This window comes from Talpa occidentalis, unplaced genomic scaffold (genome assembly GCF_014898055.3).
Source record: "Talpa occidentalis isolate TD23 unplaced genomic scaffold, MPIMG_talOcc4v2.1 talOcc4.9, whole genome shotgun sequence".
NCBI classification, from domain to species: domain Eukaryota; kingdom Metazoa; phylum Chordata; class Mammalia; order Eulipotyphla; family Talpidae; genus Talpa; species Talpa occidentalis.
The window spans coordinates 109570332-109589785 of NW_023605305.1; the positions used below are offsets into that span (position 1 = coordinate 109570332).

The following is a 19454-nucleotide window of genomic DNA, read 5'->3' on the forward strand; positions in this document are numbered from 1 at the left end:
TCTCTGCCTCGCTTCTCTGCATCTTCTGTTTAGTCCTGAGTTGTGTTACTGCCTGAGATATAGCAGGATTATAATTTGAGGGTATTGTGTTAAGCCTCAGAGTGGTTCTCCTTTTCAGAAGTAGACACTGTCCCATTGCAGACAAGACTAAACTGACACCAGGCTGCTGAGCAGCCTTGTTAGAAGCGCTTGTCCCTGATGGGTCCAGAGAACTTAAGCTGCCCCATGAGGCACTGAGTGAACACTCCAGTTTTCCTAGTGGGACTACAGGTGGAAGTAAAATGTTTAAAACTAGTCTGGTTGTAGGTAGCTGCTTTTCAGTTTCTTATTTGAAGACAGTGAATGCCCAAGATACAATCTTGCCTTCCTTCAAACCCTTTGACATGTCAGTGTCCCAACAATTACCAATATTTTACTCAACTTCACATCGTCATTTCTATGCCTTCTTTCTTAAGACATTTAGGGCAGGGACTGTGTCTTGCTTGTGTTTGTATTTCTGTAATATGCTGCATATCATGGGAGCGTAGGTAGTACTTACTGAAATAAACCCTGTAAGGCTCCCTTATGGAGCTTTGTGGCAAGACCAAAAAGAAACAGATGATACAGTTTCTGTTCTTCTGGTGTTAAGTGTAATTGAGGAAACAAGAAACTAACTCTTGAGAACTGCACGCAAATATGGCCGGATTGCCCTGATAGGGTCCCAAGGTTAGTTCAGTGATACTGAGCAGATGTCTCCTCCTAAGCCACTAAATCCTGACCCTTTTTTAGGTCTCTTGAGCAGTAAGACCAAGCCAGTGGCCTCAGTGAGTGGGCAGTCGTCTGGATGCTGCATCACCCCCACAGGGTATCGAGCTCAACGCGGGGGGACCAGCGCAGCACAGCCACTCAACCTCAGCCAGGTAAGCGCGAGGGGCTGCTGCCTTCTGTTTGGGCTCCCCACTATTGCTCCTCTCTGGAGAACCCTGCTTCTGGCTGGATTGCTGAATAAAGCCAAATGTAAACTCCTTTTCTGTTAAGCAATTCGGTGTTCTGTGGCTGTGTCTTACCTGCACCTGCCGTGTCTCTTCATTCCCTCCGGAGTGTTCGGGATGGACTTTTCTGGGTTTCCCATCCTACCCCCTTGTCTTTCCCGGAAGATAAATGTCTGGAATTTAGAAAGAGCCATGGATGCTTTGGTCTGTGCCTGGTGCTGCGCCACTATATACTTTGAGACCAGATTCTCCTTTATCTCCCCAGCCATAAATAACAAGCCTAGCGCTGTTTACTCGGGGAAAGACACAGTGAAAGGCTTTCTGGCCACCTCATCAGCTGGTGCTAGTCCTGATGCTGCTTGAGTGTGGGATTTGGGACTTTCCCCCTCACCTGATTCTCTGACGGGGTGCAGAGGGCCACTATTCTGCTTATGTTCGCTCTTTCCTCAGCTAAAATTCTCATGCTTGTGTGACGTCTACGGGCAGCGAGAAGGCGCGACACTGTGTGACAGTTGTGTGCGCGTGTGTGAGCGAGAGAGTGAGAACGCATGAAAGCACATGCCTGTACAGATGTGAGTTCGAGTTAGTGCATGTATTTTAGGCTCCACATTTCAAGAGGGACATGAAGAACTTAGAGGAGAACAAAAGAAAACAATGACAAGAAAGAAAGGTTAGGAAAAATTCAAATTCACTGACGCCAGAATAGGGTGAGTTGAGTCGACAGTTATTCACTTGAAGGAGTGGGGAGCCCTGTGAATGCTTGATTCCCCCTTTCCTCTGGCATCCCTGAGAGCAGACTGTTGCTATCTGGGCTGGGTTAGGATCTGTTCTGCCAAGAGGCAGAGGGATGGATGGCTGACCTCCGATAGCATGGCCAGCCCGGGAGACTCTGTGCTGTGGCAGCCCTGAAGCCGTACAGTTTAGAACCTCAGCTCTCAGTTTGGCCTGTGGCACCCAGAACCAGAGCGATCCCCGTTCCTCACTCCCTTCTTCCTCCTTCCAGAACCAGCAGTCATCGTCAGCTCCAACCTCGCAGGAGAGAAGCAGCAATCCTGCCCCCCGCAGGCAGCAGGCGTTTGTGGCCCCGCTCTCCCAAGCCCCCTACGCCTTCCAGCATGGCAGCCCCCTGCACTCGACGGGGCACCCACACCTGGCCCCGGCCCCTGCCCACTTGCCGAGCCAGCCTCACCTGTATACGTATGCTGCCCCCACCTCTGCCGCTGCCCTGGGCTCCACCAGCTCCATCGCTCACCTCTTCTCCCCACAGGGCTCCTCGAGGCACGCTGCAGCCTACACCACTCACCCCGGCACTCTGGTGCACCAGGTCCCTGTCAGTGTTGGGCCCAGCCTCCTCACTTCCGCCAGCGTGGCCCCGGCTCAGTACCAACACCAGTTTGCCACCCAGTCCTACATCGGGTCTTCCCGAGGCTCAGCAATTTACACTGGATACCCACTGAGTCCTACCAAGATCAGCCAGTATTCCTACTTGTAGTCGGTGAACAGGAGGGAGGAGGCCGGGTCATGGCTGCCTATTCTTGACCCTGAATTCCTAATAATGGGCTGTGATGAGCTCCTCCCTAACCCTCTCTCGAAACTCCTTAGCCAGCAACTTGTTCTGCAGGGGCCCTCTGAAGCAGGAGATTTTTTTCTCTGGGGAACCTGTGTCGGTGTTGACTGCATTATTGTAGTCTCCCAAAGTCAGCCCTATTTTTTAATTCTTTATTTTTGTGACAGCATTTTTAGTATTTGGAAGAGTTCAGATGCCCACCTTCTGTAGTTACCTAGGAGGAGAAATGCTTCCGAAGTTACCCTTTGAAAAATATTTTGTCTCTGACATGATTTCTATAAATGCTTTTCACAACAAATGAAGCCCCTCTTCATTTTACTTTGTTTTATTGTAATTGCTGGTCAGAGGAAAAATGCTGATAGAAAGAAATCTGATTCTAGTGAGAAGAGAAAAATCCTTCCTTTTTTCTTGTTTAAAAATCTAGACTTAATTGCCTCTTTTAAAGCAGCTTATACAAGTCTCTGTGTAACTATCCGGCATTTCTCCTCAAAATCTGACTTTTGTTTATGGGACATGTAAACTTACAGTACTTTAGTTTTGTTTTCATGTCATGTTATACTTAGTGGACAGTTGTTATTTTTGCAAAACTGCTTTAATCCTACTCTTGTTAATGTTGGGATCCTCTCGGTGGCTTCTGTGTTTCTCATAGTGTTCCAAAAGGCAGCTCACCATTTGCTGATAACCTTGTGAGAGAATCCTTACTACCGTGAAAGCACTGGGTATTCTTTTAAATGAAGCACCATGCATTCTTTTTAAATTATTTTTTTAAAATGTCCTTCTCGCTCTGATTCAACTTAAATTTTATTATTGGAAAAGCCATTAAGGTGGTTATTATTGTATAGTGGTGGTGGTTTTATTATATGCAAAATCTCTCTATTATGTGATACTGGCATTGATGAGTTTTGTCTAAAGATTAGTATGAATTTTCAATACTACACCTCTCTCTATTTGCCTCATCTCTCCCTTCTGTTCTATGTGATTTATTTTGGGAGAAAGCTAAAGAATCTGAAACCAGATAAAGAACGTTGTTGTGAATAGCTTTTATACTTTACAGTAGCTTCCTTTGTATGCCAGCAGCAAATTGAATGCTCTCTTATTAAGACTTATACAATAAGTGCATGTAGGAACTGCAAAAAAAAAATATTTTAAAAATTTATTACTAAATTTAAAATATTTTAGAAGTTTTGTAATGGTGGTGTTTTAATATTTTGCATAATTAAATATGTACATATTGATTAGAAAACTATAACAAGCAATTTTTTCCTGCTAACCCAAAATGTTATTTGTAATCAAATGTGTAGTGATTACACTTGAATTGTGTATTTAGTGTGTATCTGATCCTCCAGTGTTACCCCGGAGATGGAATTGATGTCTCCATTGTATTTAAACCAAAATGAACTGATACGTGTTGGAATGTATGTGAACTAATTGCAGTTATCTTAGAGCATATTACTGTAGTGCTGAATGAGCAGGGGCATTGCCTGCAAGGAGAGGAGACCCTAGGACTTGTTTTGCACAGGTGTGTCTGGTGAGGAGTTGTTCAGTGTGTGTCTCTTCCTTCCCTTTCTCCTTCCCTTATTGTAGTGCCTTATATGATAACGTAGTGGTTAATAGCGTTTACAGTGAGCTTGCCTTAGGATGGACCAGCAAGCCCCCGTGGACCCTAAGCTGTTCACTGGGATTTATCAAAACAGGATTAGTAGCTAGCGGTGTTGTGTAAATGCATTGTTCTCAGTTTCCCTGCCGACATTGAAACATAAAAACAGCAGCTTTTCTCCTTTATCGCACCTCTACCCCTTTCCATTTTGGAATCTCAGCTGAGTTCTCACAGACGCCTTTTCCCCTCGTGGCTCTCTCACTGTGCACTGCCACCTTGCCTCTGTGAGAACTCGGGAAGCAGGTGGGAGGAGTCAAGCCAATAGTGTATATTCCTTTTTTTTTTTTTCTTTCGTTCTTAAAAAGTATGTGCAATCACTTTTAGAATGAGTTTTTTTTTCTTCACTTTTCCCACATGGCAGTCCTTCCTGCAAATAGTTGACATTCCTAGTAAAATATTTGCTTGTTGAAAAAACATGTAACGGATGTTTTCATACCAAAGAGCCTGTTGTATTGCTTACCCTGTCCCCATACCATGAGGAGCTGCGTGATGCCGCCGTGACAGGGAACTCGCAGAAAGGTTTCTCAGCCGGTGATGACTATGAAGAAGGAACCAAAGCCTGTTGAGTTATTGGGCTTTTGAGGTTTCTTTTTTTTTTTTTTTTTTCTTTTTAACAATTTATATATTCTTGGGGCCCTTCAAACTGTGAAATTGTCCTTGTACTCTCGACTTCTGCCAGATCTAGGTCAAGTAGAGGGTACTTAGGATAGGGATGTTCCTGCTCGCCGAAGATTCTGGGCAAGAAGGTGAACCCTAAGATACAGATGTGTTCCATCTGAATTGAAAATTACGCATGTGAGGGATAAGTCTAGGACTGGTTCTTTGTGGAGATGGTGTCAAGGAGGTGCGGGATGGAGATGGGAGATTTCATGGAGACTGGTCAGCAGACTGCCAGGTTGAACACCGAGGAGCTGTCAAGTCATTTGCAGTTTCCTCATTGTAAGAAGTGAGGGCTTCCAAGATGGGGCAGAGAGTCAATACAGCCTACCAGGAACATGTTGGTATTTTCTATATATATATTTTTATCATTATATTGACTTGTGTTTGCAAGATACCCAAGCAGTTTGTATAGTTTTTGTCACTGGTGTTAGTTTTCTGGTCGCGTAGATGATCTTTGTGTCTCCTTTTTGCCAAGCACATTCTGATTTTCTTGCTCAAAGGCAGATCTAGTTTATAATGGAAATATTTTTTGTTCCTGTCTTTCTTCTGCAAGGATAAGATTTTTTGTTTTTGTAAGAAATGAGATGCAGGAAAAAAACCAAAACACTCCACTTGCCCCCCAATCCATGAAGTAGACCCCATTTAAGATAGGAGTCTTAACTTCACAGCAAATAGACAGTATCAACAGCTTGTATTGTTTCCCTAGTCACTTTTCTAGCATTGTGTGACTTTAAGCATTTTGGAAATTTTCCAGTCTATTGATTTGAGTTCATTGATGCAGTGCGTCAATAAAATGGGTAAATTTTCTGATTCATGTGACTGTTTTTGACTTCTGTTAGTCTATCAGTTGGCATTTCAGATCTACCAAGATCAAAAACTACTGTCTGTCAAATGTTGTGTGTGCTCCTTGTGGCTTTAGAGTCTATCCCTGGGGCTTAACATTGCTGGCTGTGGCCAGGTGGGGAAGCCCTTTACGTTTAGTGAGCAGCTGGCCCAGGTCACAGTGACCTGACCTCAGACCAGCTTCAGGCTTTAAGTCTTCTCAGAACTTGCATTTCCAGCTTCTCCCCTTCAGGGCGAGAGGGAACGTGGGGAAGGGTTCCATACGACCACTCTGGGCTCATCAGGACACCAGAGCCCTGTGGAGGGTTTAATAGTTCCCAGGAGGTGATACTGCTGTCAGTACTCAGCTGAAGTACCAACCCCAGGACTAAGAACTCCATTCCCAGCAATTCTGGCCATCCATCATCCTCCACTAGAGGCGCTAAGCGTGACCGCCTTTAGCCAGGCAAGCACAGTAACGTGTGCTTTTATTCAGCATTATTAATGCAAAAACCCACTGGATGGTTTGTTTTAGGATAGGAAATGAAATTGCCTCTCAGTGACAGGAATGGCCCAAGCCTGCTTCCTATTTTAACTTTTTTTTTTTTTTTTTAAACTGATGGATGGTGCAGCATGTCTACATGGTTGTTCGTTGCTAAACTTTATATAATGTGTGGTTTTGATTCAGCTTGAAAAATAATCTCACTACATGTAGCAGTACATTATATGTACATTATATGTAATGTTAGTATTTCTGCTTTGAATCCTTGATATTGCAATGAAATTCCAACTTTATTAAATGTAATTTGATATGCTAGTTACTGTGTGCGATTTAAACTTGTTTTTGCTTTCTCCCTTTTCTGGTTGTGCGCTTCCTTTTACAACAAGCCTCTAGAAACAGTTCCTGAGAATTATTGAGCTATGTTTGTAATGCAGATGTACCTAGGGAGTATGTAAAATAATCATTTTAACAAAAGAAATAGATATTTAAAATTTAATACTAACTTACGGGAAAAGGGTCCATTGTGTAAAACATAGTTTATCTTTGGATTCAATGTTTGTCTTTGGTTTTACAAAGTAGCTTGTATTTTCAGTATTTTCTACATAATATGGTAAAATGTAGAGCAATTGCAATGCATCAATAAAATGGGTAAATTTTCTGATTCATGTGACTTTTTTTGACTTCTGTTATAAAGGTACGATGGTGACCCCTGATGGCTTATTTGGAGTGGTTGAATCCATTGCATCTGACCATCAGTAGAAGATCAGATACAAAGTCATTCTTCATATAAACCCCAGAACGCAGATGAATAGGGATTGGCAGGAAACACTTCCCAAGAAGAGAGTACCCAAGGCCCTAACTTAAGATGGTTTGCGTCTGGCTGTTTGAAAGGCCAGGAACTTTTAACAAAGACTAATTGAACTTTGTTTGTTAGTATTTCCCACCAAATCTCTAAAGTAGCAGAATGAAAATAATCACAAGCAAGTGCTTTGTTTTAAATTGCACTGTTAGAAGCTGTACTTTTTAGAGGAGCACTTCTGATCAGATTTTTCTTGATTCTACAGTGAATAAAATTTTTCCTGATAGAGTTAGAGATCTAGCTAGATTAATCACCACAGATCTCGGAATAAATGCTATCTATCTATATATATATATATTTTTTTTTTTTGTGCTTTTTTGGGATATATGTTTCAGGCCGAGTCTACCTACTCTATAGTGACCGTTATTAATTCATCTTGGACTCCTGAACCAAGGGAAGTGATCAGTTGTTTATTGCCTCCCGTTAGTAGGGGAGTCAGAATACATTTATTTTGATTTAGGCTGCTACATATTTTCCGGATTTTTTTCCATAAATAAGTGGATATAAAGTTAGTGTGAACTTGTGGAACACTCCCCAATTTTTGGTAAGAGACTATACCTGGAAGTGTTAGTGTGTGACCAAGGGGTACCCTGAGGCCCCCAAACTTGTACACCCTAAAGGGATCTGGCCATCCATATGCACAAAGACAAGGCATATTCTTTTTTTTTTTTTAAGATTTATTTATGCATATTAGAACAGGGGTGTAGGCCAGAGGTGTGTGTGTGTGGGGGGGGTGTGTGTGTGAGAGGATTCACCAGAGACAGAGTGGGGAGCAGAACAGGCAGACTGACTGAAATACACTGCTGAGGGGAGCAGCGGGCGCGACAGGAGAGGCCCACTGCGCCATGTGGGTCAGCTCCCTGGCCAGAGATCGAACTCAGGCCACAGTGGCTGGCAATAGCTTGATTGCACTGTGTAAAAGAGCTTTAACAGTCAGTCAACAAAGAGAAGATTAGAAAGGATAACAGTTTCCCAACAAAACACCCAAAGTTACTCATTCCCTCCTGGGTGAATGCCCAGCTAAACAGCGTTGGCCCGAAAACCAGGCTGCGGAGTCCCAAAAGCTCACCATGAGTCTAAGGTACCTGGCTGGGAGCCGTAGGAAAGGGACAAAAGGGCCCAGGCAGGTCTGGGATGAAAGAAGCAAAGTCAAAGAACAAATCAAGATAAAGGCCGCCTCTGTCAGCCTCCCCATGCCTCTCCCGCCATGTGTCCCCCAAGTCCCTCCAGTCCCAGGTGCAAGTCCAAAGCTGAGAAGCAAGCACCCTTCTCCACATGTCCCTCCCCCGGCGCCCACCTGCCTCCCATGTTTATAGCTTTGCCTGGCCTGCCAGCTCTGCCCGCCATTGCATGGGTGGGGAACATGCTACCTAAAACCACTTACCTCAAAGAAGTTTTCAGGCAAAGGAAAGCCATGTAGGAAGATTTTGCTGTCAGTCTCACTTCAGGTAATTAAGAATTAATTTACTACATTTTTTTTTTTTTAAGATTTATTTATTTATACAAGCACTGGGTACAGTCAGAAGCGCAGGAGGGTGAGAGAATTCACCAGAGTCAGAGCGGGGAGCAGAGCAGGCAGACTGACGAAGTACACTGCTGAGGGGAGCAGCGGGAGGCAGGAGAGGTCTGCGCGCCATGTGGGACCCTCCTCCGGTGGCCGGGGAGCAGCCGGGGATCGAACCGGCGCTGCAGAGGCTGCGGGCAGCTTCGCAACCCAGCGCTCAACCGCTGCGCCACCGGGGAGGCCCAATTTACTACATTTTTCAATGATGTTTTTCCTTTTTTATCATAGTTATAATCTCTTCCTTAGGCTAAATCAGAGCGAGATCGGGATAGTCCTTTAAGTAATGGGGTCGTCTGTGGGGAAATCTGTGTTTTAATGATGAAAATCCCCATAAATCCAATCTGTTTGGCTGACTTGGTGGAAAATTTTCCTCCGGAGGGGACGTGACACTAAGTGCTCAGCACCAGATGGCGCAAGTGAGCTACAGAAGTAATGAAAATTGACCACTGGGCCTCCTTTTGCCACCTCTTCCCTTCAAACCTCACCTCCCCTGCTTTCTGCTTCCACTGAACAAGGCCGAGAGCAACCCGTGCTGTTGTTGCTGAGAAAGGGCAGGATTCATGAAGGCAGTTTCTTAAGACATCAGCGCTGGACACTCCTTTTCCCGGGTGACCGTCTAGAACGCCTGCCCTTGGGTTTCCATCCCCTTCCCTGTCCTGGGGAGCCTGCAGCCTAGGCGGGAGGTGGTTAAGGCTTCTGGCTGCTCTGCAGTGGGGCCATCTGTGTTTGATCAATCCAGGCGGAAGGGGGAGGGGGGGCTGTAAAGAGACTGAAAGCATTCCAGAGTAGTGAGAGAGACCAGAGATCCAGAAAGAGGACGCACCGCCCCCACCCCGCCCCCAGAGTAACCCGCAGGCTCCAGTGGAAGAGGCCCAGGGCTCTCATCCACGCCGGTGCCGCCCGCTGGCTGCCATGGGGCCCCGCAGCACCTCTCTCCTCATCCTGTTGCTTCTGTCGTGGCCCCGACCCCTTCTCGGACAGCAGCACCACCTTGTGGAGTACATGGATCACCGACTGGCCGCCTTGGAGGTGAGTGGCTCCTGGCTCCTCCAGCTCAGCCCGCATGGGATGCCCTCCCTTCCCGTGAATCACCTCGCGTGTCAGGAATCTGGGGGTGACAAGGTAGAGCTCTGGAAGAACCCAGGCAGAACACGCTTGCCCTAAGAGAATTTTCAAAACTGCAAGCCCTTCTCTTCGCTCACACACGTAGAACAATTCCAAAGCACGCAGACCCTTGTGTTTTAAGCCCCGAGATGAGAATGGGATAAAGGGGCAGGGTGGAAGCGAGAGCCAGGCTTGGAGCCTGCATCATCAGGATGAGCTGATGATGCTGTTGATGTTGGGCGTTCCCAGGAGACCTGCAACTTTCTGGCTTTTTAAGCACAGTTTGAGGTCTGTAGCCTCTTACTTGCCAGGAGAGGAGTTGCATAATGGAGCGGAGACCCCTTCCCACCTTCATGCACAGAGCCCGCCCTGGAGGCACGTGTCTCAGTGGCGCTGCTGCAGAGTGCCCAGGCCGAGGACGCCAGGGGCCGGGCCGAGGGGACTGAGCCCTCTGCACAGTGAACGTCTTTGAACATCTGGCTCTTGCCTGGGAGGGTTGCAGGGGCCGCTCAAGCCTGGCTGAGGCTGTACTTTCGCCACGCCCGCCCCTGCTCGGGCCTCTCCCTGTCTGGGAGTCGTAACCCTCAGCCTTCCCTCCTGTTCCCCGATCTGGTCAGGAACGTCTGGCCCAGTGCCACGACCAGAGTACCCGGCAGGCTGCAGAGCTTCGGGACTTCAAGAACAAGATGCTGCCTCTGCTGGAGGTGGCCGAGAAGGAGCGCGAAGCACTGAGAACCGAAGCAGACTCCATCTCGGGGAGAGTGGACCGTCTGGAACGCGAGGTTGACTATCTGGAGACGCAGAGCCCAGCTCTGCCCTGTGTAGAGGTTGATGAGAAGGTGGCTGGAGGCCCTGGGGCCAAAGGCAAGGGCAGAAGAAACGAGAAGTATGACATGGTGACTGGTAAGTGACCTGCAGGCGGGCCCCTCGCTCACCTCTCTTCTCCCATGCTCTTCCTCTTTCCCCCCACTTTGGTTCTATCTTTTGGACTCTGTTTTGGGGACATCCTTATAGTCAGAGGCTCATCGAGCAGGGTTTCTGGGGAGCCAGGCCTCTGCGTGCCGCTTTCCCCGATCCTCCAGAAGAGTGGAGGGTCTGCTGGGTAGATGCCCCCACTTGCCCAGTGGGAGGGGGTTCCTGCCAGTGGGCCTCGACCGCTGCCTCTACCTCCTTGTCCTCTGCTTCCCCCTCCCCACCAGACTGTGGCTACACAGTCTCCCAGGTGAGATCCATGAAGATCCTGAAGCGGTTTGGGGGCCCAGCTGGCCTGTGGACCAAGGATCCGCTGGGGCCGACAGAGAAGATCTACGTGTTAGACGGGACGCAGAACGACACGGCCTTCATCTTCCCGCGGCTGCGTGACTTCACCCTGGCCATGGCTGCCCGGAAAGCCTCCCGGGTCCGGCTGCCCTTCCCCTGGGTGGGCACGGGGCAGCTGGTGTACGGCGGCTTTCTTTACTATGCCCGGAGGCCTCCCGGAGGGCCTGGAGGGGGCGGTGAGTCAGAGAACACGTTGCAGCTCATCAAATTCCATCTGGCCAACCGGACAGTGGTGGACAGTTCCGTGTTCCCCGCGGAGGGCTTGATCCCCCCGTACGGGCTGACGGCGGACACCTACATCGACCTGGCCGCCGACGAGGAGGGCCTCTGGGCCGTCTACGCCACCCGGGAGGACGACAGGCACTTGTGTCTGGCCAAGCTGGACCCGCAGACACTGGACACAGAGCAGCAGTGGGACACCCCGTGTCCCAGAGACAACGCCGAGGCGGCCTTTGTGATCTGCGGGACCCTCTACGTCGTCTACAACACCCGCCCCGCCAGCCGGGCCCGCGTCCAGTGCTCCTTTGACGCCAGTGGCACTCTGACCCCCGAAAGAGCAGCGCTCCCCTATTTTCCCCGCCGATACGGTGCCCATGCCAGCCTCCGCTATAACCCCCGGGAGCGCCAGCTCTACGCCTGGGATGATGGCTACCAGATCGTCTACAAGCTGGAGATGAGGAGGAAAGAGGAAGAAGTCTGAGGAGCCAGCCTCGTCTCTGGGAATTTCTCTCAGCCTCCTCACATTTACACCCCCACTAAATTGCTTGCTCCTATTCTCCTCATGTGGACAAGCTGTGGTTCAGACCCCATATTTTTAGCCAGTGGATGCCAAACCCTCACAGCCCCTTCATTTTATCCAGGACTCCAGCTCTTGAGTAATCAATCCCTTGAGAGCGAAAACAGAGAAAACCCCAATGTTCACTCCTTTCCTCCTGCGCCACGTCAAGGAATTTTAGACCAAAGAGAAGCCAGATCCAGACCTCAGGCCGGCAAAGGGCAACAGATTCTCTCCCGCCCGACTGAGAGCCGGGACAGAGGCCTGGCAGAAGGAGGCTTCAAGGCCGCCCTCTCTCTCCTGTCTTCGGTGCCCTGAAGAGCCGGACTTTCTCCACGTCATTTTGTATTGCAACTTTTTGCATTAAAAGGAAAAGCCACGCTCCTCTCCTGTGTTTGTTTGGGGGAAACCCTCAGATTAGATTTCCCCCAATGACCCTCCATTTTCCTCCTACACACCCATCCCCTCCTTAAGCCGCATCAGGGGTTTGGCTGGCGAGGGGCCTTCTCTGGTTACAGGTTTCACTGTGAGGCGCCTGGGGAAGCTCCAGCCGCCACTTGAGGAGGCTGGGCTCAAGGCCCCCCACACCCACCATCCTCCCAGACCCTCCCAGAACCACTCATGACACCAGGCCTCTGGCAGGGGCCCCAGCAGGCTTCCAATTCCAGTTCGCCGAGGTTTTGAACCAGAGAACGGATTTCAGTCACATTGAAGCCTTGTATGGCAACCGAAGTCCCGAGCGCGTGTGTTTTCAGTCAGAACTTTGTTCTCACCTCCGAAGTGGACTCTGCCCCAGCCCCCTCCTGTCCCCAGCATGGAGCTTGTCCCCGGGCCAGGTTGCACAATTGTTCTTGGTCCGAACTGCTCTGGTTTTCCTGCTGCCACAGCGTCTGCGGTTTGGGCAGGGAGGGGGGGCTTGACCACGTCCCAGATGTTAGCCTCACCAGTGCCCCAACACATGCCCCTCTGCACCCTCACCACCCCACCGACCCCACTGCAGCCCTGGAAGCTGGCAAAGTCTGTCCGGGAGGCCTCAGCACTTAACCCTTTCTGGCCTTCTTCCCTGGCCTCGGGCTTGGAATTACGGAGGCCCTCGGGGGGATAGGAGGAGGGTCAGGAAGAAGAGCCCCCAGGTTCTTAGGAATCTGCTACACCCTGTGCCAGACCCCACCCCAGCCTCACCCCTGCCCAGCACGCAGGAGCAACGTGGGCTGAAGGACAAGACCTGCTGCTTTCCCAGGGAGGTTGTCCTCAGGTGCCTGGGGAGGGCCTTGTGGTTATTTACAAGAATGGGGAGAAAGAGTCTTTCCCCCAAAGTGCACCTCTCCTCCCCACCCGGGATAGGGTGGATCCGTCAGCACCCTGTGAGCCTCCTTTTGTCTTGTCTCCTCAGGCAGAACAGCTCCTGACGTAGGTTGGTGAGGACGGGGAAGAGAAAGGCAGTGCAGCACCTCACAAAGGCGCTATTGTAGGGAGCCAGGCGGTGGGGGCTCTCTCCCATTCAATTCTCCCCTAATGTGGGGCTGGCAGCGGTAATCACCGCCTGTCAGCCCACGGAGGGGTCTGCCCACGCAACATCTGGCTGCAGCGGAGCACTGGGGAGGGTGTGGAGGAGGGAGGGAGGGCTCCGTGGAGGCCTGGAGAGAGGGGTCCAGGCGGAGGGCTGCTGCGGCCATGAGCGAGCGAGTGTGTGAGTGTGTGTGAGTGTGTGTGCGGGGAGCGGCGCTTGTCTCCTTCCCAGTGTGGACTGTGAGCTCCTGGAAGGTGGGCTGTGTCTGTGGAGTTATCTAGAGCGGGCAGCAAACATCAGGAATGGTTTCTCGAAGGCCCTGCAGAGAGAACAGCTCCAGGACGGTGGAGATGGCTTTGCTCTGAGGGGCCTCCTGCTCCCCTGCCCGCGGGAGGCTTTGTGGCACCTTCCTGGGCTGACTCCGCAGCGAGAAAGGGAAAAGCAGCCTTTTAAACAATTTGGCTTGAATTTTCTTTGGAAAAGTTCACTCAGACTTTTCCAAAGGGGCAGGAATCTCTGGGGCCTTGTCATTTCTTACTTTTTGCTTTTTTCTTGGCCACTGTACAACGCCGAGTGCTATTTTGGAAGCGTTTTGGAAGGTGAGTGGAACTGTGTGGGCAGATCCAGTGAACTGTCCAAATTCATTAAACTAAATTATCTGCTGCTCAAGGAGAGCGCCTCGGGAGCTGAATCCTATCATCAGAAAACAGCCTCGCCGCCTCTTCGCGGCCGCCCATAACCAGCGCTTGGCAGGAGGAGGTGATGACCTCTGGCTGGGCTCGAGCGATGCCAAGTGAGGGCCCGAATGGGAGCGAGAGAGGCTAAAAGCCCCACACAGGACCCTCGGACAGCGGCAGCCGGGGCTGGGGCCTGAGGAGCAGACGCCGCCTGCCGGGGCTGGGGTGCTGGAGCTGCCTCTCGCCCCCAGGCTGGTCCCTGCTCTGGGCCCCAGAGTGTCCTTCTGCGTCCTCAGAACCCCTCCCCTCCTCCCTGAAACCGGCTTAGGATCTGCCTACAGGGAAACCAAAGCTCGCTTGCTTCCTGCCGTTTTCATCAAGGAGCTGAGCCAGAGTTCTCCAGGCCTGGGCGCTGGGGAGGCAGAGCAGAGACCAGGCCGCGGAGTTGTTGATTCAGCTGTCAGCGCTTCCTCTGGAGGACGCTGAGCTGCACAGGAACCGGGGCTCTTCCCCTTCTCCTCCTCCAGTCTCCAGTTCTCTGGTCCCTTCCCAATCCCTCTCCTTGCAAAGGCACCCCTTCCCCGGGCTCCTGGGAGCACCCTCTTTCTCTCCTGCCCCTTTCTCCACCTGGCTGAGGTCATTTTGGAGAACTGAAGACCGCTGTGCGCTGGCGATGCACCTGTCTGTGGCTGCCTTGCGTGGTCTTTGAGCCACAGTGTGTGTGTGTGTGTGTGTGTGTGTGTGTGTTGGGGTGGGGGGGGTGCTTTTCTGTTCCTCCAGCCAGAGGGCAGGTGCTGACTCTTCGGCCTGAGAGCCTCTCTGCAGCTGCAGCCTCTGCTGGGTCCTCTGTGCACAGACTGGAAGCTTCCTCCTTCGCCACCCAGGCTGCCCCGGCTGGTAAGCTCTGCCTGCTCTTTCACTTCTGCTCTCACAGTGCAGAGCTTAAAAGATTAAATCTTTATTTATGGACTTAATAACTCCACAGAAGAATTATAAATGTGGAAGCCAATGTATTGCTTTAAAGGGCAGAGTGAGAAAGTGCAAACGAAGACCTCCCTGCACCCTCTCGCTGGAACAGGGGTTCTGACACCAGCCCGAGCTGGACGCCTCTCCAGAATGCTCTGGCATGACCTCTGGGGGTCCATCCAGCCCAAATTCTACCTGCTGTCAGAGTGGACACCTTGTTCCCTGGCCATAGCTGTGTGGCCCGAGGGGATTAAATCGGATTCTCCGGGGGATTAAGAATGGCAGGTCAGAGGGCCTCCCCGGTGGCGCAGTGGGTTGAACACAGCATTGTGAAGCTGTCCGCAGCTTCCGCAGCGCCGGTTCAATTCCCGGCTGGCCAGGGAGAAACCCACATGGCGCAGAGACCTCTCCTGTCTCGCCCGCTGCTCCCCTTCACAGTGCTTTCGGTCCTTCTGCCTGTTCTGCTCCCTGCTCTGTCTCTGGTGAATCCTCCCACCCTCCCGCACCTCTGGCCTGTACCCCAGTTCTTGCATAAAAATAAATAAATCTTTAAAAAAAAAAAAAGGCAGGTCAGAGATCTTAGGTCTGAGAGTGTCTGGCAGCATCTCCTGGCCTGCTTCTGAGAGGCAGTGAGAGGGGCGGGGTAAGGACAGGCAGACGCAGGACAGAAGCCCAGCAGGAGGAGGGAGAGGAGAGGTGGCAGAGCCTCCAGCCCTCCCTCCTCATCCCTCCTGTGATCAAAGCCCATCTCCTGCCTTTGGGTCTAACCAAACACCGGAATCTTTAAACACTCCTGCTTTTTATGTTGTTGCTTTTTATCTTCTAAGTTCGTATTGATGGGTTTCTACCCTAATGCACAAAGACAGCAACTTGCGTTCACTTTACCACCCCACTGACACCCTCCCACATCCCCCAGCCTGCCGGGTGGATGACCTTGACCCTTTGGAAGGCTCCGGCCTGCACATGACCCAGCGGACTCACCAGAATAAAGAGCTGTGCAGGCCAGTCCTGGATCATTCTGCCACGGCGCTCAGGTCTGCCCTCCCAAGACATCTTCCGGTGGCCGGTCCTTCTCTGCGCTCGCTCGGCCTGTGCTGTCTCCCTCCATCGGGGCACGGTGCTGTCCGGGCAATCTGGTGTCAGAAGGGGCAGGAACATCGGAGTCAGAGCTCCTGGGGCCAGAGTCCGGCTCTGCCACTTACTGCTGTGGCCTGTGGGCCAGTCACTTAATGCCTTGCTCGTGACACAAAACCTGCCCAGTGGGGTTGGCGCAGAGCAGGTCAGGGATGATTCACGCAGACACTTGAGCAGTGTGGACCATCAGCATGTGGGGGCTCTGAAACCCACTTCCTCTGGGGGGGTTTTCCACTCCATCAACAGGATCAGTCTCAATTCATAGAGGAAAACTACCCATGCCATTTATTTCTTTTAAATATTTATGCATACAAGAACTGGGTTACAGGCCAGAGGCATGGGGGGAGTGGTGAGAGGATTCACCAGAGACAGAGTGGGGAGCAGAAGAGGCAGATTTACTGTAATACAGTGCTGAGGGGAGCAGCGGGCGAGACAGGAGAGGTCTCCTGTGCCTGTGTGTAGCACCCTGGCCGGGGATCGAACTGCAGTATCTGCGGACAGCTTCATAGTGCTGTGTCTTTACCCCTTGTGCCAACGGGAGGCCCCACCCATGCAGTTTAAAAGTAAGTTTGATGTGTGTATTTTTATGTGTGTATTTGTGATACATAAGCATATGTATTATGTGTGTATCTGAGATTACTTCTAACCATTTTCATCTCTATTGTTAACATGGAGTAGACTTATTAAAAGCTCTGGTGTTTGTCACAATTAGAATGCTGATGAATGTTTTGGGAAATGAGGAAGAAAGCTTTTTAAAATACTCAAGAAAAGGTAGGTTTCAGGGCCTCCCCTCTGAACCCCTGTTTCTCCAGGCACACCCCCCCAGGGGGTCTGTGTCTCAGTGTGCTGTGTCTTATTCCCTTGTGCCCGGGGCCTAACACAGAACCTGGCTCAGAGAAGGGGCTCGGTACCCCCTCGTGCTTGCGCTCCTCCGTCGTCCTGTGAGCCCTGGCAACAGAAGGAATGTTTGTCTCCTAACGCAGGTCCTCACTCAGGGTGGCATGCTGCCAGCAAGCAGTAACCGTTCTTGATGGCATTTTTTCAATTTATTTGGACAAAGACAAGCTACAGATAAAAACTAAAAGCTGTCTCCTTTCAACTGCAGCGTTGGCTGGCCTTCCCACAGGGGCAATTTCTAGCTCCAGCATCTAAAGGGAAACTCACAAGCCAGACTAGCACATCTAAGCCCTCTGACCACAGGGGAGAATGAGGCTGAAATTACAGAAGACAGTGGGGAGACCTTTGTTGTTCGGCGTGTGGTTCGTGGCAGGGTTCTGGAATAGTCAAACCTGCTCCCACACTAGCCCTGCCACTTGCTAGCAAATTACTACAGTGCCATCAGCCTCAGCTTCCTCACCTATACATGGGGACCACAGTCCCAGCTTCACAGATTGTGCCAAGAATTAAATGAAGTTATCCCTGTGAAGCAGTAACCCAGTGCCTGGGACATGGTAGGTACTCAATAACATTATTGTTAAATGTTGGCGAGGGTGTGGAGAAAAAGGAACTCTCCTGCACTGTTGGTGGGAGTGCAAACTGGTCCAACCACTATGGAGAGCTGTGTGGAGATTTCTGGACCTACTAAACATAGAGCTTCCATATGATCCAGCAACTCCACTCCTAGGTATTTACCCAAAGGACACAGAAACATCAATTCCAAAGAACACCTGCACCCCTATGTTTATAGCAGCACTGTTGACAATAGCTAAGCTTTGGAAACAACCCAAATGCCCAAAATAGATGACTGGATCAAGAAGATGTGGTCCATATACACCATAGAATATTACTCAGCATTCAAAAAAGATAAACACATGCAATTTGCAGCAACATGGATGGCGCTGGAAGGGATCATGCTCAGCGAAATGAGCCAGAAAGAAAAAGAAAAATACCGGATGGTCTCACTCATAGCAGGAATCTAGAAAACCTAAATAAGGGACCAGGAAAAAGAATAACTATAAGAAAGAAAATATCAAAATCAACAAAAACTATGAACCAGAGACACTCTATGGGGGGTGGGGGGCGGGGAAAAGAGGGATGGGGTCAAAATAAGGGGGTTGTAATTGTATGGGGAATATAAAAATAAAATTTAAATAAAATATGAAAAAAAAAACATTATTGTTAATATCATCATCATCATTATCACACGTGTTACGGGTAGCAAAATGCTCATGTAGCTTGTCTCCTTGGGTCTGCACAACCATTCCACGAGATAGGCAGTTCTCAGGAACCTGAGGATTACGGGATTAACATGATGTGTCTAAGGCCACAAGGCTAACGCAGTCCCGTGTTGCTCAGTGAGGGGGATACCGTCCGATCGTGAGGAGGGATGTTGTCATCCTGTGACCTCCTGGAGTGCAGTTGCAGGATGGTGATGGTACCGCACCCCCCGATGGGTCTGTGAGGACCACAGGCGGTATGTGGCCTGTCCTTGACCGCAACTCCACTAAGCAACCCCCAGCCCCGAGTCTTGGGGCCTGAATCTGTGTCCTGGAGGCTGCACAGAAGACGGAAGAACCGCAGCTGAGGTCAAATCCTGACGTGTCACTCTCTGCTCTGGGATCCCGGCATACGACGGCCCTGGACTTCAGGGACTAGAACCCGCTCAGAGACTGGGCGTGAAAGGGCGAGCTAGTGTTTTGCTTTCTTTCTTTTTTAATTGAGGTGATGTAGGTTTGCAACACTCTATTAAATTTAGAGGACATGTGTTTGAAAATCTCTTAAGATGTATGTATTCACCCCCTGGCCACGGCTAAAGCCCGTCTTCCTTCACGGTGCCCCCCCGGGCCCCCACCCCGGCCTCCCCTCTGGGAACCTCAGGCTTGCAGTCAGATGCCAAGGGTTGGTTATCGGGTTGGTTTTGTTGGAAGTTTTCTTTCGTTTCTCTAGGTTCCACAAATGAGTGACATCATCTGATATTTGTCTTTCTCCTTCTGACCTGGAGTGCTGGTGAGATATTTAGCCGGGCATCCAGAAACAGACAGGTGCTCGGGAAATGCTCATTCCCAGGCCCGTGCCTCTTGCTGTCTTCTGCGCCTCTGTTTGGTATTCTAAGCCTCCTGTGTTGATCCAAGGCCTCTCCAGCTGCTTCCTCTTTCCATTTGTACATGGTCTGTGGGAAGACATGGCACCTGTCTCCTGCCATTGATCCCGACGTGACAGGTGACAGTGCAGTTGACAGGCGTCCCCTGCCAGCCGTCAGGGAGGGACATGGGTGTCCCCTCGCTCTGCGCCCGACCCAACCCTACCAGCAGTGGTGTGCACGGCCTTGGCCTGCACCTAAGCTCTGTTTCTCTCCTACTACATTTCTTGCAAAGATATTTCAGTAGTTCAGTATGTGTCCCAGGTCACCGTCACTATTGACTTCTT

General features: G+C 50.3%; 2 protein-coding genes across 7 annotated transcripts in view; both read left to right on the forward strand.

Moving 5' to 3' along the window:
* HIPK1 (homeodomain interacting protein kinase 1) overlaps window positions 1-2913 on the forward strand; it is a 46580-nt gene extending 43667 nt beyond the window's left edge. For 4 of the 6 annotated variants that reach the window (XM_037501130.2, XM_037501129.1, XM_054691826.1 and 1 more), the window contains 2 exons: window positions 769-899; window positions 1975-2913. In XM_037501130.2, coding sequence (XP_037357027.1) covers window positions 769-899; window positions 1975-2463 — 620 coding nt within the window. In that variant the 3' untranslated portion in view covers window positions 2464-2913. Of the gene's footprint in view, window positions 1-768; window positions 900-1572; window positions 1642-1974 lie in introns of all 6 variants that reach the window. The other 2 variants (XM_037501133.2, XM_037501132.2) reach the window with 2 other exon arrangements.
* A 6501-nt stretch (window positions 2914-9414) lies between these two features.
* On the forward strand, window positions 9415-12213 carry OLFML3 (olfactomedin like 3). Its single transcript, XM_037500297.2, has 3 exons — window positions 9415-9631; window positions 10324-10609; window positions 10906-12213. Exons 1-3 carry the CDS (start codon window positions 9515-9517, stop codon window positions 11724-11726), a joined length of 1224 nt encoding a protein of 407 aa, XP_037356194.1. The 5' UTR covers window positions 9415-9514; the 3' UTR covers window positions 11727-12213.
* The last annotated feature ends 7241 nt before the right edge of the window (window positions 12214-19454 follow it).